Source organism: Embiotoca jacksoni, unplaced genomic scaffold, assembly GCF_022577435.1.
Source record: "Embiotoca jacksoni isolate LCO1_2020_lvr unplaced genomic scaffold, fEmbJac1.0.p SCAF_20, whole genome shotgun sequence".
Lineage (NCBI taxonomy): Eukaryota > Metazoa > Chordata > Actinopteri > Embiotocidae > Embiotoca > Embiotoca jacksoni.
The window spans coordinates 1,831,693-1,849,914 of NW_027185341.1; the positions used below are offsets into that span (position 1 = coordinate 1,831,693).

Here is an 18,222-nt window from a genome sequence, read left to right on the forward strand (position 1 = left end):
AGTAGAAAGCCTCAGCATGCCCGGTTGGTTACACGGTTGGTCAATCAAGATGAAAATTCAAGGATAAATTCTTTGAGTCAGACTTCATGCATGATGTTTTGATTTGAGGAGTCAAGCTAAACTGGTCCTTGTTGAAGATCCTTACATGTATCATATTATCTGATGAGCTGAAGGATGTTTGGCAACTTGTGTTTTGCAACTTGCTGGGATTGTCTTATTAAGATGAAAGTTCAGTTCTTGTTGGCATGGTAGTGAGATGTGAACAGAACCAGCGAGTGGAGCGGAGCTTCGAGGAATACCATATGTTAACAATGAAGCAGAGGAAACACAATCGCTGAGGATTCAGTGTCAATGAGGTCTGGTCTGAAGCAGTCCCAATCACTTTAACTTCTTATTTTGCGAGGCATTGATGGCGCATGATGTGCAAATGCAGGTTCAGTTTTTACACTTTGAGGAAAATCCGTAACAGAAAAGCAAATGTTAAGGGAATAAAACCATGGTGGTGTCCTTCCTTTACATCGTCTTTCTTCCTTATCCTTTTTCTCCTCTTTTCCCTTGGCAGTTGTTGTTCCTCTCTTTGTGTCCTTATGTCCTGTTGCTCAACTTTCCATTTGCAACGCTTTCTCTTGCTTCATGTTTGCCTTTCCTTCTCACTTTTTTTCAACTTCAACGAGCAGTTGCCCAACATTCTGCAAGAAAAATGCTCCTCTTTTCTCCAGCAGGTTTGATTGACAGCACCCCTTGCATACCCTTGTATGTGTGTGCGTGTGCGTGTGAGTGTGTGTGTGTGTGTGTGTGTTTGTGTTTGTAGGGGGGTGCAAGTGTCTTGGCATCAACCTGTCTTTTAGAAGTTTAATTGCAGCATTTGGTCTTTCTTCTCGGGGCCATAAGAGCATGTGTGAGTATGTTTCTCTGCGTGTATGTGTGTGTGCGCGCACACTTTAGGGAAACCGAGCAACAAAACCAGTCCAAAGGTTGCGAAAGAGCTTTCACACTGATTCATCTGAGGAGTCTCAGGCACACGTGCATGCACGCACACACACACACATGCACACACATACTCAGACACAGGGGTAGTGTGTTGACTTAAGAGTTAATGAATGGATGATTGAGGGCTGCAGGGGTTGGGGAAAGCAGTGCCGTGGAAACAACCTCTCTTTCCCAGGAAGGGAGCATAGAACAAGAGTTAGACAAAGAGGGGATAGAAAATGAGTGTCTCAGAGACAGAATGAAATTCAGATTGTGTGTGCAGAGCCTAGGGGAGCTGTGGGGCGAACTACTTGAAGCAGAAGCATTGGAACCGCTAATAAAGCAAGTAGCATGTACTTGACAAGGACCCAAAGGGAAAGAGAGAGGGAGAGAAGCAGCTGTTGGAGGAGGAGAGTGAGACAAAGAAGGAGCAGGGGGCTGTCCTTACTTGCTCTTCACTGTGAGGACTGGATGTGGGAGGAGGCAGAGCAGGAGAAAGAAGGGGAACAAGAAAGGAAAAGAGCAAGCAGGGAGTAAGCAGTATGTTTGGTGTGTAGAGAGATACATACATCTCAGATTGTGTGAGTGTTTTGCATAGTTGCCGGCAGCCTCCTCACCAGCCTCTCCTGCGCTGCACAACTTGGGCTGAGAGACCATGCAGCAGGGGTGGACTCTTCCCTGGCTCGGTGCTCTCCTGCTGGGGCTGATGGGGCTCCTGGTGTCGGGCTCAGACTTCCAGCATCACCGATACGAGGACATGGTACGAGCCCTGTTTGCAGTGCAGAGCGAGTGTCCCTACATCACACGCATTTACAGCATAGGGCGCAGCGTGGAGGGGCGCCACCTCTACGCGATGGAGTTCAGTGATAATCCAGGCATCCATGAAGCATGTGAGTAACACCTGATTCACTATTTGACAGGGCAATGTGGATGGACACGTTACAAAAAGTGCTTTCATGGTGGATTTTATGATGTGAATAAAAAAGTATCTCATTAAACTTAATGTCATCAGGAGTAGAGAATTATAATGACATCCAAGAGTGTGGCCAATGAATTCTAACTTCTGCAGGTGATAAACATAATAAAATCTTCTCCTAGTAAAGCAAATGGGTGTTAATTGGTAATAGATTTCAGCTGCACAGCCTATGTCACTGGCTGCTCGTGTGTTTTGTATGTCTTGCTGTTGGGAGTGAGAACATAGCTGGACAGAGGACAGAGCAGTCTGTGGGGGCTCTGGTTTGGTCCCGAGGAGATGAAATGCACATTTTTGGATTTTGGCATTATAAAGCTGGAACACTGTGAAGTCAAAAAGGAGGCATGATCCCAAGCTGGCGTCTTCGATAAACTGTGAGCTGTGGAAAACTCAAAGTGAAAGAGAAAAAGGCAAAAGAATGGAGTCAACATCTGTGATTCATTTCAATTTTTGCCATCCAACCACTGACAAAATGTTGGGTGTTATTCAAAGCTGAGCAGATGACAGAGGTTCAGTTTGAGTCAACAAGGGTTTTAACCCTGAACCCACTCTTGCAAAAGCTTTGCTTGTCTTCCCCTACCTCTCCTACTGAATCAGCTCCTCAGGTGTTTGTTTTGCATATCAGTTGCAAATTGAATACCAGCACCTCATTATATCTGATGTTTATATTGGAAATGGGCCAAAAGGTCATATCATGTCAGTGAGCGTGAAGATTGGTTAAGTTTTGCAATTCTAGTAGGAGCTATTTGAAAAAAATAAAAAGCTTGACAACTGCAGGGAATGCTTATTTGGCCGTGGTTGAGCTGGCTCTTTTTTTCCCTGTGTTTGCACACGTAGGGGCTTCCTTCAGTAGAATAGAAGGATGTGCGCCTGTTCTGTTGTAAGGTGACCGAGGGTGAAAAACAGGAACCGTACACTTCACGGAGGGGAGTGACCGACCTGAGGTCTCGTCTGGGTCAGCCCTCTAGCACCATTTAGGAAGTTCACATCTTTCACATACTACTGAGTGAGTGAGTGAGTGATTGAGTGTGTGTGTGTGTGTGTGTGTGTGTGTGTGTGTGTGTGTGTGTGTGTGTGTGTGTGTGTTTTAAAGCTGCACACTGGAGCAGGCACTGGTTTCTGAACTAAAGGCCAGTTGGCCCCATGTTAAAGAAAAAGAAGTGAATTGCAGTGGCTAAGCTGCCATTTGGGTGCCTGAAGCAATTAGTGAAGGGCGTTGATAAATTTGGAAGTATCTACTCCACTTCACAATATCACACCCCCCTAAAAAAAAACATTTAGGCTACTTTTTTTAATTTATTATATAACAGCAGTGCAAACAGTTACAAAAAAGATGTGCCATGTATAATCATCTTCAGTTCATGGTCTCCTATAGCTGCAATTTGGGGGTCCTTGGTTCTTTCAGCACTGCAGCAGTGATTAATGAAGGAACTCTTGGGAGGAGGGAACCCTATACAGAGCGCAAGGCTGTTTGGATTGGTGGCTCACCTAATCTGTTACAGATATCTGAGAAAGCCAGATGACCTTATCCAAATAATTTAATCAGATGTAATCAGACTCACTCCCAAGAGCTAATCTTTGTCAGGACCTTGAGAACAACCTTATTAATAAATTGCAGATATGTAAAAAATGATCACAATCTTCCTCTCACAAGCAAAACGACAGCAATTAAAAGTACCTTTGCTCAATTAAACGCATTCGGGGGATTTTGCTGCTGCAGGCTTACATGCTCTACTGTGTCCAGTGTGTTAGATAATGGGCAGCTCCACATCAAAGTCGCATCAAAATCATGATCAGAATTGCATTACGGGCTGCTCTGCAGTTTTGGCAAGACAAAGGATGCATGGTTTAAAAAAGAAGATATATTAGGTATGATATTTAAGATATACCGCCGCCAACCTTTCAGGTTTCAGATACTGTGTTCACAAGAAAAGGACAAACATGAGGTAACAGTGCCATTGACCTTTGACCCTGAATCACCTGAGTCTGAGTGAACGTTTGTGCCGTCTGTCACTGGAACAGAGGAACAAAAGCTGTGCATTGTGAGTTTGACAATGTTATCAGTTAATGTTAAATTGATAGTGTTGCTGCATCGCTACATCACTTGTTTCCTGCTTGGGCTCCCACTCAGTCGCTCTCCGTCAGGCAGCCGAATGGACCTCTTTCAATCAAATCCCTCAAGATGTTGACCGGACGCTGTTGACCAGACCGAAATCCTGCAACATTTACAGCATTTAACAAGACTCATTGAAATACAACTTAAAAATAAGCACCTAAACATGACAAATCCAACCTACCTAATGAGTCTACAGTGCTCCCTCAGGCAGTCATTTTAAATGTCACGCTTGGCAGCTCTGTGTGGCTTTTTGACCTCATGGCCCCTCTACCTCTCCACTTCCTCCCCAGTGGAGCCCGAGTTCAAGTACGTGGGCAACATGCATGGCAACGAGGTGCTCGGCCGTGAACTTCTCATTAAGTTCTCCCAGTTTCTGTGCGAGGAGTATCGGGCCGGAAACCAGCGGATCATGAGGCTGATCCATGACACGCGCATACACATCCTGCCCTCCATGAATCCTGATGGCTACGAGGTGGCTGCCAGACAGGTAATATACACCCTGACATACTTTACGTGTAAGCTGCAGGATTCCATGTGTCAAAAGAAAACCAAGAAAATCTCCTGCAGGGATACTTTTGGCTGTTCTTCTTGAGCAATAATCTGCCACTTATGGAGAAAACATTTCAAAATATTTCCCTGATTGTGCTCTCGCCAGTGGAAATATTTAAAGTCCCAGAGTGAAACTAAACACCTGCAAGTTAAATCGCAGCCCTACACCCACGCTCAGCTCACAGCTTATATGACTCCATCTGATAACATGTATGTAAAGGTATCTGTTTCGTGGTAAAATGAATGTGTGTGTCTTTTATTTTTTGAGATAATCACACTACCGGGTAATTTTTTTCCCATAGTTTTCTAATGTCTGTAATAAACCCATCTATCAGGTCCCCGAGAAAGCACCCAGCTCTCTATCGGGTAATTATGGGCCGTGAAACAACAGACACACATGCAACCTATTCTGACACAAACACATACACGTGTGCCAAATCCCTTTGAGACTAATTATATGTCCTGAAGCGACCAGTTGCACATGACAGTCCCTCTTTTTGCCACTCCGACGACACACTGCACTATAATTTGTTGCATCAACAGATGTTTGGGTGCAGCAGCATCTGGACAACAATGGCAAGGCATCCTGGATGGGAAAAAAAATCTGTTTCCTGTAGCATCAGTAAACGAAAGATTTAGAGTTTCACATACAGGTCAGTCAGTTCCCACTGCGGATCAGAAAGTCTTGCATGAAAATACAGTGAAAATCCAATTGGAAACTCCTAATTTGGAACAAATCTTTTTTTTTTAAATGTCTTCCTGCTGTCACAGAAGAGGGGCTTCGCCTTTTAAAGTTGTAACCTGCAGTGCTGCACTTTAGTCTCAGTGTGAGAGTAATGACAAAACCCTTGTAATCAAATGTTTACATCATAGACTCCACTGTTGCCTCTTCCATTGCTACTGTTTCAGCTACAAAACTGTGGCTGAATGAAACAAAAGGCGTCAAAAATCCCAGACGTATCCCGTCAAAAGGACTCGATTCACTGTTCGAATTTGATCCATTTGGATCAATAACAGTTAGAAAGTCTGCAAGAAACACATAAGTCATTTGTTTTCTCTACATTCAACTGAGCATAGAGCTAAACCAGAAGTTAGCTGGCTTGGCCAGCTCAAGTCTCTGGTGTGCATGCTCTGTCCATAGAGCATCCAACTAGAGCGGGAATGTCTCAGCAGACACTCAAGTGACAGTCAAAGGGTCATTTCAAGATATGCAAGCAAAAACAAAATTCCAAGACACTCTGAGTTCTTATTGTAATGAAACAAGACCCCGTGATGTCAGCTAACGTCAGCATGCCAACATGCTTACAATACCAACGCCAACAAAGTTTATTTTTAGCAGGTGTAATGGTTCCCATCTCAGTTTAGTGTGTTAGCATGCTAAAATTTGCTAATTAGCCCTATACAATACGTAAAACTGAGGATAATGTAAAGTTTTTAGTTCTGCAGGAATCTGGTCAAAAACTAAAGTAAAGAACAGGGTTTTTTTTCCCTGAAAGAGGAGTTTTTACCTCCTAGCTTATGTGGAAATTGTTGAATTGTTGGGTTTCTCTGTATAATGCTGTAAAGTTCTGTTGTAAGGACTTTAATGTGTTAAGTGCCATGAAATAACCTCTGTTGTGATTTGGCGATAAATAAGATAAAATTTAACTGAATTCAATTCAATTTTTGTCCAGATGATGGTTTTTAGAGGAATAGTTGAGGGATTGTCTGAACTAAATTTCATTTAAACCAACAGTTTTCAAGACATTTTACTTTTATTCAAAAGCACAAAGGTAAACCTCATAAGTGCAATAATACAAATCCTTCAATATGTGTCAGACATTCAACATTAAAGACTATTTGTTGTACTGGGAGCTCAGCTTCTTAAATATTTTGTATTCATCCTCTATCTACATCGTCTACAGCTTTTGGGAAGGCTTTGAGTCAATTATTGTGAAATATGTTTTATCCAGAGAAAACCTTTTGGAAAATATCTTACTGTGGTTGCCCTGTAAGTGGCCTTTGCAGGTTGGGGAATAGTGACGGCAGTTTTCCTTTGGTTGTTCCAAGCGATACAAATTCAGAGCTTGAAAACACTCTATCTTAACCACAGAAGCCAAAACATGACCATTCAATGACTCGACAGGAAAACACTAAGATTACCCAACAGTTGCCACCGTTTGAAAAATGTGCTATTATCGCCTGTTGGTCAACAGGGTCCAGAGTTCAATGGCTACCTAGTGGGTCGAGGGAACGCCAGGGAATTTGACCTGAACCGCAACTTTCCAGACCTGAACGCACTCATGTACTACTATGAGAAAACAAACGGACGAAACCACCACCTGCCCCTGCCGGACAACTGGGAGCAGCAGGTCAGTGCTACTGGATACACACTGAGGAGACACGCATACACAAGGCCACGTTTATGTATCTGTGTGTCAAGTCTCCAAGGGAAATGAGTACACATGTGGGTGCATATGCGTGCAAATATGCATAGGTCTGAGGGTATGTGGGTGAGAGAGACAGAGGGAGTGAGCAAGATGGATGAGCACATTTCTCGTGTCTGCGTCAGTGTGTGAGCAGGGTTTGAATATGTAGCTGAATGCGGAGCAATAGCCAAGTTATCTTGGCTTTGACTTGAACAAGTTTGTGAGATTTACTCCGTATCGCACTCAAATGCCAGTTGAGCTGCAGCTAAATAAAAAAAAGAAAACGTCCATAAATTTAACTAGTACGAAGAGCCAGTAAATCCCTTGCCAAGCTGTCCGTTTCGTGTTGCGAATGTTTTCACGTGCCTGTACAGTCTGACCCCCTCGAATGGGTGTGTTTGCTTGTCTTACTGTAGAGCCTATATCCTCACACATAAACTTTTCTTCTGGATCACAAGGAGGCCTCTCTCTTTGTCTTTGCGATATGAACCAAGTGGGCAAAATGGCAGCCTCAATCTTTCCAACTCAGATAACAAACTGGAACAAAAGCATCTCTAAAAATATCCTCAGGACTGAGCTTAAATTCTAGAGAGAGTCCAAAGGTCTTGTTGACAAGCAACATGACTTTCTGTATGCTTTTGTGTATTTTGGATGCGGGAGCTCAGAAAAAGTTAGGATGTCAGCAGATTCCATCTCACTCTAAGACTCATAACATTTGATAAGATATACATATACTGTCTATGAAGACTTTCACCTTCAGCTAAACATTTTTGTCTTTTCGTCACCACTGAGAAGTTGAACTGACCTTCACTGCGGCCTCAGAATCTGACTGTTACCTGCTACCCTGAAATACTGGCTGCTCACAAACCTGTGATTTCACTCAATATCATCTGCTTATTGACACGTTTGTATTTCAAAAACATGGATCCTTCCTTTAAATAATAGAAATTTTTACCCCTGTGCTCTCTTCCTGGAGGTGGTGAACCACTAATGAGGCTCTGATTGTAAATATTTTTCTTGTTATGAGACTATTGAAACCCACTAAACTTACAGAGTGAATAAAACTGAGGCAATAAACTGTGGCTCAGTCTTTCAGAGTAAATAGGGTGGCTGTGAGAGAGACATGGTTTCGTTCTGGGTGATTGAACGGCTCCTATAGTTCACCATGTACTTACTTTAGATCACTGAAGTGTAAAATGAACAGAGGAGGGAAATATGAGAGTGTGCTGTCAAAGTATTGCTAATAGTCTGCCAAAGAGAACATTTTAAGTATTAAGGTCAGGTCCTTGGGGGTGTCTCGTCTGCAGTCATCTTATCTGAAAGGGCCTCTGTTCTCAGTTAATTCCTTGAAGTTTTCCTCTTAATTGGTCTGCCTTTTGGTCCCTGGCGCTTGATGACAGTGTTATTACTGCAGGATATTATAATGGCTCTGCATATATATTGAAGCATCCAAGTATCCAAAGTTAAATATATTTGTAACTGTACACGATACATTAAAACACTATTGACTAGATTTACCAAATGAGTGTGACACTGCTTTAGGTGCCAGTGCAAGAATGTTAATAGATAATGCAATTAAAATGCGCTGATTCAAACTTATGAGTCTGTTATCTGTCAAGCTTACATTTCATCAATAAAAAGACATGATGATGTCATATATCATGAAAGAGACATGATGATTTAATATAATCGGTGGGACTGAAATTAATAGCAGGCTCAGGATACACTGGTGCAATTTTGATTTGTGTATGAAATTTTATTTTTTTTTCCCCCTAAATTCTATTAACAATATAGAAATGAGCCAACTGTAACTCATGTCTGCCAGCATAATTGTCCTTTTCATGGTCAATTTCATGCAGGAATCAATTTTTTTCATGTTTTCCACCACCAGCTGACAGCAGGGTCTGTTCTTATAAATACCATATTTACACACCCTCTGAAAAAGAGCCCACCATGAAGCCCGCATGTGCTTCTCCAAAACTATTCACTGACAAGTGATTGGCCTGCAGAGGACCTGCCTAACTCAATTTGACAACTAACTTCGATCTGTCATTGAACCACTGTGTGATCCAGATTTTGGGGATTTGTGTGTATTGTGTATTTACGCCAGGAATATTATTCTCTGTAGTTATTGGAGTTTTGCAGTCCCAATATATAATTATGTGTGCGTGTGTGTGTGTGTGTGTGTGTGTGTGTGTGTGTGTGTGTGTGTGTGTGTGTGTGTGTGTGTGTGTGTGTGTGTGTGTGTGTGTGTGAGTCCTTCATATGTAACCCTACACCACGGGGACAGCTCTTACTTCAAAGAATGTCCCGGCATATATAAGGATCCACAGATAATAAATACCTGCCAACACTCAAAACAGAAGTCTTCTTAGTTACAGCTGCTGTGGTCAAGGTCAGCAGGCTCTGTTCGGCCTGATGGTTCTCACACAGAGTCAGTGTTTATGTCCTACATACCGAGTTCAAGGAGAGGTATTGCGCCTTGTCTCCAAACGTGATGTATGGCTCGAAGCGTGTGAGGATAGTTAGTGCTGACAGAGAAAATAAATGGCAGCCCAAAGTGGAATTTAAGGATTTAAGAGGTCGGTAATGTACGTGAGATGCAAGACCAATCCTGTTAGTGCAGAATTCGATGAATTAATTAACAAGAAGACAGTCTTATGTAACCTGTAAAACAGCCTGGGGATAAGATCACTATGTTACTGTGGATTGCATAGCATACATATTTTTTTTCTTTTAAACTTACTGTTTCATCCTGGCAGCTTTTTCTAAATTCCTGCTTTATCGTTTAAACGCATATTTCTCCTTTGAATTTGTCAAAACTTGACTGCGTCCGATTTATTTAGAATAACACGGCAGTTAAAACTACACACACCGAGCAGAGGAGGATGAGGGGGAAAAGTGTAGCAGAACTATTGCTGAAGAATCATTTAATGGGATATTTTGAAGAATTCCCTACTTCTGCCCAATGATTCACCTGCTGGTCTTATCGTGAAAAAAAAAGTCTCAGAAAAGAATGTGCGTACGGCAAAAGCAGACAAAACTAGGATTTGTCCGGATAACCAGCCAAGCTTGAGAACTCAGTGGCTTTAGGTGGAAAGAAAACCAGATGTCAATTCACTGATGTTGTTTTGGAAAAGTCTGGAGTGATGTGAATACTTTTATATGTTGCTCGGCGATATACAGCGGGTATACTGGAGTGCTAATTGTTTTATAGAAATACACTTGATATTTGATGAAGGACATTATGTTAATACTGCACAGCAATTATAAGTTAAACCCAATGTCTTTGTGCTTGTATCAATGTATGAAAAGACCATGTATAATGTACATTGTCCTGTAAGTACATCAACCCTAAAAGTTACTTTCTTTGTAACTTTCTCACTGAATATCCTCTACAGGTTGAACCAGAGACTTTGGCTGTCATTAAATGGATGCAAAACTACAATTTTGTCCTGTCAGCCAATCTCCATGGAGGAGCTGTGGTGGCCAATTACCCCTTCGACAAGTCAAGAGACCCCCGCATTCGAGGAAGGACCACGTATGCAGCCACTCCGGATGACAAGATCTTCAGAAAGGTCTGCAGCAGATTACTAATTATTTCCAGATGTTACACAAATCTGATCTAATGACTCCCTGTTGTATGGATGTGTGGAAACATGTGGTTGACTGGACTCACTTACATTTGTGTGTGTGATGACAGTTAGCGAGGACCTACTCGTACGCTCACAGCTGGATGCACAAGGGATGGAACTGTGGGGACTACTTTGATGAGGGGATCACCAATGGGGCAAGCTGGTACTCTCTGTCCAAAGGTAGGCAGCACCTCTGTGCCTAAACAATGGGAAGAGAAAGTAACAGAAATGCACATTACAAATGACAAGAAACTCAACTGGAATCCTAAATAGCAATTGCAATCATCTCTCCCTGATTTTAGTGTCCAATAGTGCCCTCAAATCAATATACATATCTACATCTGCCTACATACACACATACATACATACATACATACATATATACATACATATATATATATATATATATATATATATATATATATATATATATATATATATCAACTACCTTAAGTTATTGCTATGGCTGGCTTTTATGATTTGGCAGATAAAGGCAGGTTAAAACCACTTGTATAGAACAAGCTGAATTTTTCCTCTATCACCATAAAGTACAATACTGATTCTTCCCTGTTTACGAGCAAAATTCCTTTGTGTTGGAGGACATCCATTTTCATTCCAGTTCCAAAGAAAGACAAGGCCACCTGCATGAATTATGGAAGTCCCTGGCATTACCTTCAGCATGAATGAAATGCCTTGACTGGCTTGCAAGGCACGCTTTCCCAGTGTTGTCATGAACTGGCCTATTCTGTCCTAGGCCTGTGTAATCTGCTTTTGCCTTTGACCACTTCACCCCCCGCACACCAACAGCTGCACTCCCACTGACCCTTCAGTTGCTCACGTTTGTAAATGACACTTCAGTGGCTTAACCAACATCAGAGGACAATTAAATACTTGATGGTGACTAAAAGTGACATTGACGACCTTAAAGATTTCCCACCAACGGTGGACAAAAGTTCAGTTTTTCCAAGTGGGAGTATATAGTGAATCACAAGGTTGAGCTGCCTTCCCCAACAGAATGATTTAGTACAATCCCTTAACACAAAGGAGAGAGAAACCTGACTTGCATTTGAATCTACAGGAACACTTTCTCTGTTGACTAATCTGACACAATGGTTGAAATCCTGTGCAACAACTGGACAACCAGCCTGATAAAATTTCAGTCCAACACAGAAAACAATGTTCTCATCGTCCTTCCTCTGCATTCCCCATGCTGTTTGGCTATTACATGACTATAGTTTGGCTACGAACAAAAGGAAAAGTGCATCGGTGCTGCAGAAATCTGTAATACACAACACCTCTCCAGTCATCCAATTAGTACCTCATAACCTCAAAAATACTTTCACACGGTGCTTGAAGTGGAAAAAATGGGTGCCAAAACTCCCCTTATTCACATGTTGGCATATCTGCTGGTATCAGCAAATCATTAAGTATTACATTCTCAAGCTCTACAGTAAATAGAAGATAAGATATAGTGCTGATGTTCACAACAAATGTATCTAATCAAGTGAAATGCTTTTTCAATTATTAGAGTAACATGATGAGGTCAAAACCTAGTATATAACTGTACCATGTGTAAAATACTAAACAGTTTTTAATCTGAAACAAATACAGGAAGCCACAGAATTTGGCTTACCAGCGGTAACTTTAACTTTTCTTATTTGAGCAATATCCAATATCAGAACGGTCATAAGAAACAGTAGTCACTTATCTGTTCAAACATTTAATGGTAGTATTAATTCAACAAGCAGAAAACCTTTTCAGGAGCACAACCAAAACTAATTGCAGTGTAAATAACTTAAACGTTTCATCTGCATCTAAATATGACAGATTTCCGATTGCACCAACAAAATAAGAAGTACTTTCCAGGTGCAAGAAGAATATTTGAGGTTAATATTTCCATTTGTGTCTTCCATCTAAGCAGACGAGTGCTTTGTGGGGCTGTTATTATGGTTTGGTAGGTTTGGTTTTAATATTCTCTACAGGCAAATTAGGAGCAATCTTAGGCACAAGCCAAAAAGTTGAACTCCTCATCCTGTCTTGTTTGGTTTATGGGTTGAGAAACTGCATTTTAAAATGTTAATGAATACTTTCAGTAATATTTTGCCGTAGACTTCTTGGAAGCAACGAAACACCAAGTTCATCAAATTGTCTGGGCATGTATTCAATGTCAGCTCAGTTAATCTGTAACTGCAACAGTAACAATACCCACTTCTTTGATGTAAATCCTGGTCTGGGCTGGTCTGCATTCTGCTCTGGAATGTGAATCTTGAGCTCTTCGGTTGAGTCATGCAAGCTTTTGAATTGGATGAAAACACCCACAGTCTCATTTAGTAGGGGCACGTTATGTTTGTTTTAACAAGTCTTTTTGCTCCAAGTGTTATGTCATGGTCTATGAGGTTACATTTGAACCATCCCTCCCAGTGAAGGCCTCGTGTACATTAGTCTTTGATGGAAAGTCAGAGGCGTGTTGTAAAATGTCGCAACGCTACATAAGAAAACTTCAGCCTTAAATTCCATCTAAAATGAAACGACAGAAAGAAATGAAACTTTTTTTTTCCAGACAAATTTGTAAAAGCTTTGACCACCTCTTTCTTCACTGATCAAAAATGTGCACTGCTTGCACATCAACTGCAATAAACTCAATTTTTCAATGAATCACTGCCTCCTTAAACCTGAATGGTCCCTTTAAGAGGCAAACTGGGGTAAATCACTTTCAAACTACCGTAGGATTATAAAAAAATGTGTCCTGTCGCAAAGACCCTCCATTAAAATGCCACATTAATACATCAATTTTCCATCTAAAATATTTGTGTGTGTTTCAGGCATGCAGGACTTCAACTACCTGTACACCAACTGCTTTGAGATCACTCTGGAGCTGAGCTGTGATAAGTTTCCTTCAGCATCTGCACTGCCCAGAGAATGGCTGGGCAACAGAGAAGCACTGGTTTCCTACCTGGAACAGGTCAGAGCACACATCCGCACTCACAATTTGGCAAATTACAGTTAAAGTATATCAATTTTATAACTTGATGCAAACACAAACACGCAAAACTCCAACTGCCAAGAGTCATGAGTCTTATAGTCTGGCTTCTTGTAAATATTGGCAGGGATTTCCCAGATAAAGTGACTCAAAATGAGCTGCATGAAATTCTCTGTAATACAAGTAAACTGACTTTTACCTTCCATTGAGCATGAAAAGAGACCTTGGTTTAAAGACAACATGTCCTTTATCCCACTGAGATAAGAACCAGTGACGCTTTGCCACTAACAGTGTTTCTGTAGCCACAAGGGAGGGCTCAGAAAAGCATACATTTTTTCACAGCACTGATTAAACAAAACAAACTGCAAGGGCCTGCAGATACTGTCCTTGTCTTGTTTTTCCATGTCTGTTTAAGACCACTTAGACTGAGGAAGGTTCATGAGGGTTACGGTTTTGGAAATTTGCTTTGGAAATGTCCCTTATGACCTGAGATGACTCGCAACCAGTGCTGTATTTTATTGCACCATGAAAATACACAGCTATCTGTGCTCACACATACTTAGTTTACCTATTATCAAATTTTTATGATTCCATTCAAATTTTTAAGACACTTTAAGAGGTCATACTGTGCCCACTAAAAGAAATTGGAGACAGAAAATAGTCAAATAAAATGGAAGAATATTTGGGGTATTTAAAATAAGCGCGCAATTCTGCTTTTTCCAGGTGCATCATGGGATAAAAGGCATGGTGTATGATGAGAACAACAACCCTGTTGGCAACGCGGAGATCTCAGTGGCTGGCATCAACCATGATGTGACGAGCGGTAAGAGGGGTGTCAGCTCCTTGTTATACACACGTGTTTGTTATTCTTTATTCTCAAAAAGAAGAGTTGAAATATACGATTTGAAATATGTGGTGGGTGATCTGCTCCGTTCTGGCCAGTTATGACGAGTGTTGGAGAAGATCCATTAACATTCTGCTCCAAAGAAAGACAAGGACATCACCATGAATGTTGGGAAACACTAACATTAAATTCAGCATGAATCAAATCCCTTCCAAAAAGTGTCACATAAGTCTTAATGACATAAACAAAGTGACTTTTTAGGTGTAGTTTAGTGTGACCAAGATTGAAAATAAGTGCAGTCAATCCTCACTTTGGAATGGAACAAGTTCCCTCTTCTGGTCAGTGGTGGACATGCACCTCTAAATAAAAACAAAACCTGCCAACTAAAATATGCATTATATCTACATGTACTGTACTTATCACAGTTCTGAGGTACTATGTTTTTTTAATATATTTGTGCTACTTATAGTTAACTGCATTTAGCTGAGAAATGTACTATTTAATTGTGTTTTTTGACACCACTTTGTAAAAAATGAATTTTGAAACCTGCCAAGAATTCCGTTCAATATGATGCATTTCTTCACGATGAATTAAATCAAAATGTTGTGCTATTGTTTACATGTTAATGCATCAATAATCAATATCTAATCACAAAAGAAATAACCATATTGCTCTGACAGAGGCCATTCTGCCTGATACTGGGTAGTACATTTTCAAATAGCGTTACTTAAGGGATTTCAAAAAGTGTGTGCGTTGCTACTTTTACTTTAACAATGGACTTTCTAACATATTTGAATTAGTCTAAGCTGATGCATCAACCTCTCAATCTTTTTCAACATGTTCGTTCCTCCAGGAGTGGATGGCGACTACTTCAGACTTCTGTTACCCGGCACTTACACCGTGACAGCCTCTGCACCAAGTTACCTCCCTTCCACCACCACCGTCACAGTGGGACCAGCTGAGGCCATACAGGTGTGTTTCCAGTTGTATGGTTCGGGGAGGGGGGGGGGGGGAGAAAAAGCACGTAGCACTTCGTCCTAACATGTTTTTGGAGAACTCTCGACAAGGTTTGGGATTAAATGTTTGCATGTGTGTGCGTGTTTTTGTGGGTTGTAAATATGTAAATAAAAGCACGTAGCACTTCGTCCTAATATGTTTTTGGAGAACTCTAGACAAGGCTTGGGATTAAATGTTTGCATGTGTGTGTGTGTGTGTTTGTGGGTTGTAAATATGTTCCCTCAAATGTTTATTCCCCTCTATTTCTTCCCCGACAGCTTCATTTTTACTTGAAACCGGCACCGAAACAAAACCTGAAAGGGAAGCCCCACAACAGCAAGAAGAACCTCACCTCTCATAAGGCCCCCTTAAAGCTCGGCCCGAGATGAGACATGGACAATAATTTAGACAACTCACAAACATAAACATGCATACACTGAAGATCTCACATAAAACATACATACACATGAATGGTGGAAATGATAAATGACCATAATATACCTTTGTAGTCCTAGTATTATGTATTTCAAACCTTTTTTTTGTTTTGTTGATAAATATAAACTGTGTCTGTATTAAGGAATTGTTGCCAGCCTGGTGTATTTATGTAACAGTGTTGAATTGTATGAACACATCTATCCTGTATTTTTAAGGACATTTTGATTTTGATTACAATAATTTGATGACAGTTGAAAGTGAAAATAAAATGTTTTTACTGTCATTATTTACCATTTATGTATATTGTGTTTTTGCTTTGTTTATTGTGCCTTTATAGTAACATTGAGTTTATTACAATACAAGCAGAGGAATACAAACTAAAACAAAAAACAGTTCAAAACAAAAATAAAAATTCATTGGACATGAATATTTACTATTCATCACTATATTTCATGACTTCAAAAATATCTTACAGACTCTGATTTTAAGAAAAAGGAAAAAGTGAAAATGCACAAAAAGTAACTGCCGGTTGAGGAGTCCACAACCATACATTTTCATATATTAAATATCATCAACTGTTGTAAATTATTGTATAACATAAGACAATTTCTAATTTGACCCAACAGAATTCATTGATTGCTAGTTAAAGTTGTCAATCAAGACAAAACCAAAATAGCAAACAATAAAATGGAGAGAATATGGCTGACCGTGTACAGTACCAAGTAAACCTGAATCAGTTACAGAGTTTTGGTTTAAGTTTTAACAACAACAACAACAACAACAACAACAAAAAAGCTCTTTATAAAGCCTTAACCATGAATTTTATTATTGAGATTCTAAGCCTCATATTCCAGTGTAATTTAGTCAGTGAAACCTCAATGTTTAGTGTTAATTTTAAATCTAAGATATTTCAATAATAATATTTCTTAAAACAAATCTCTCCTATTATATGAATGAATGTCATCTTATTCATGTGCCATACACCTAAAAGGTGCCCAAATGGGCTTATAAAGACACTACATACATTACCTCCGTGCAGAAAACAAAGAAAGAAAGCCAATACCTGTACTCAAACATGTACTCAGCACATTATCATATTAACATAGAGCGACGTTGATGGTACCCATTTCACAAAAGCTGAGCTACTCTATGTAAACATGTAGTGCAATCTACATTAATCACTCATATCTAAAACCAACAAGGATGTCCAGTAAAAAATGTGAGTAAAAAAAAAAAAGAATATTTGAAAATCATAAATACCACAGATCTCTTCTGGTCATCTGGAAATAATACGGACTATGGCCCACTGTCAAGCATGTCCTCTCTTCTAATGTATCTTCTGCTCTTTCAGGCCACATACAGTAGATGGCACTGCTGGACAAGGAAACATGGTTGTGTTGTAAGTCAAAATTCCTGATAAATTGTTGTTTTTCTGGCAAAAAGGCTGCTATTTAGGGGGTAAAAAAAACAGCTCTGATCAATAACCAGCATATTATTAGATAATAAAAATAACCACTGGTTGTAACGGTATTTAGTAACTGACATGGTTCATAATGACTATGATAATTTATATAATTTAGTTTTTTTTCTTGTTTGTTTAAATCTTTGCACTATTGTTTAGTTAGTTTTAATTTAATTATTCTATTTTATTTTATTCTATTTATTGTATATATTGTGCATTTTTATATATAATATTTTACTGTTGTTTTATTGCTTTACTGTACCTGTAATGCTGCTATAGAGAAAAAAAATTCCCCTTGTGGGATTAATAAAGTATCTATCTAAGTATCTATCTATCCATCTATCTAATAACATATATCGTCATATTCCATGCTACTAGAATGTACATGTACATTTGGGATATTTGTGAAGGTATATTATACTGCTGACTTCGTAGAAGAGCGCAGAACAACGTACTACTACTTGGTGGTGCAGTTTATTTAAGTTCCTATCAGATGGACATTAAAACAGTTTGACAACATGTGCAAAGTTTATCAGTGTATCAGTGTCCTGCTCCTTTCTGAGCCATCCTCAAAACGGATTAAACATATACAACAAGCTGAAGTCACAAGACTGAGTTTCTGTAATGTAAACCTTTATGAGAAAATATAAAATCTGAACGGTGATGCATAGGCTACTTATTTAGAGTTCATGAATTCATGTTACTTACGTGGGAGCTAAAGAGGGGAGAAGCAGGACTACAGGGCTGAACACGTTGGAGGACTAATGAAACGCAGGTGAGCTCAAAAATTGGCGGGACAGGAAGTAAAAATACACAAAGGCGGAGGGATTTCAAAGTAAAACAGGAAACCCAACA

General features: G+C 40.0%; 1 protein-coding gene across 1 annotated transcript; it reads left to right on the plus strand.

Moving 5' to 3' along the window:
* Positions 1–1,171: 1,171 nt before the first annotated feature.
* Positions 1,172–16,196, plus strand: cpn1 (carboxypeptidase N, polypeptide 1). Its single transcript, XM_069155538.1, has 9 exons — positions 1,172–1,859; positions 4,349–4,545; positions 6,803–6,958; positions 10,417–10,593; positions 10,719–10,830; positions 13,473–13,612; positions 14,354–14,453; positions 15,328–15,446; positions 15,749–16,196. The coding sequence occupies exons 1-9, from the start codon at positions 1,625–1,627 to the stop codon at positions 15,857–15,859; spliced, it is 1,347 nt and encodes a 448-aa protein (XP_069011639.1). The 5' UTR covers positions 1,172–1,624; the 3' UTR covers positions 15,860–16,196.
* The last annotated feature ends 2,026 nt before the right edge of the window (positions 16,197–18,222 follow it).

What these genes read in the sequence shown, in the direction of transcription:
- cpn1 (XM_069155538.1), top strand. Translation starts at nt 1,625, where the DNA reads ATGCAGCAGGGGTGGACTCTTCCCTGGCTCGGTGCTCTCCTGCTGGGG. An exon ending in CGGACAACTGGGAGCAGCAG is followed by an intron (nt 6,959 to 10,416) that starts GTCAGTGCTACT and finishes TATCCTCTACAG; the next exon opens with GTTGAACCAGAGACTTTGGC. An exon ending in GACCAGCTGAGGCCATACAG is followed by an intron (nt 15,447 to 15,748) that starts GTGTGTTTCCAG and finishes CTTCCCCGACAG; the next exon opens with CTTCATTTTTACTTGAAACC.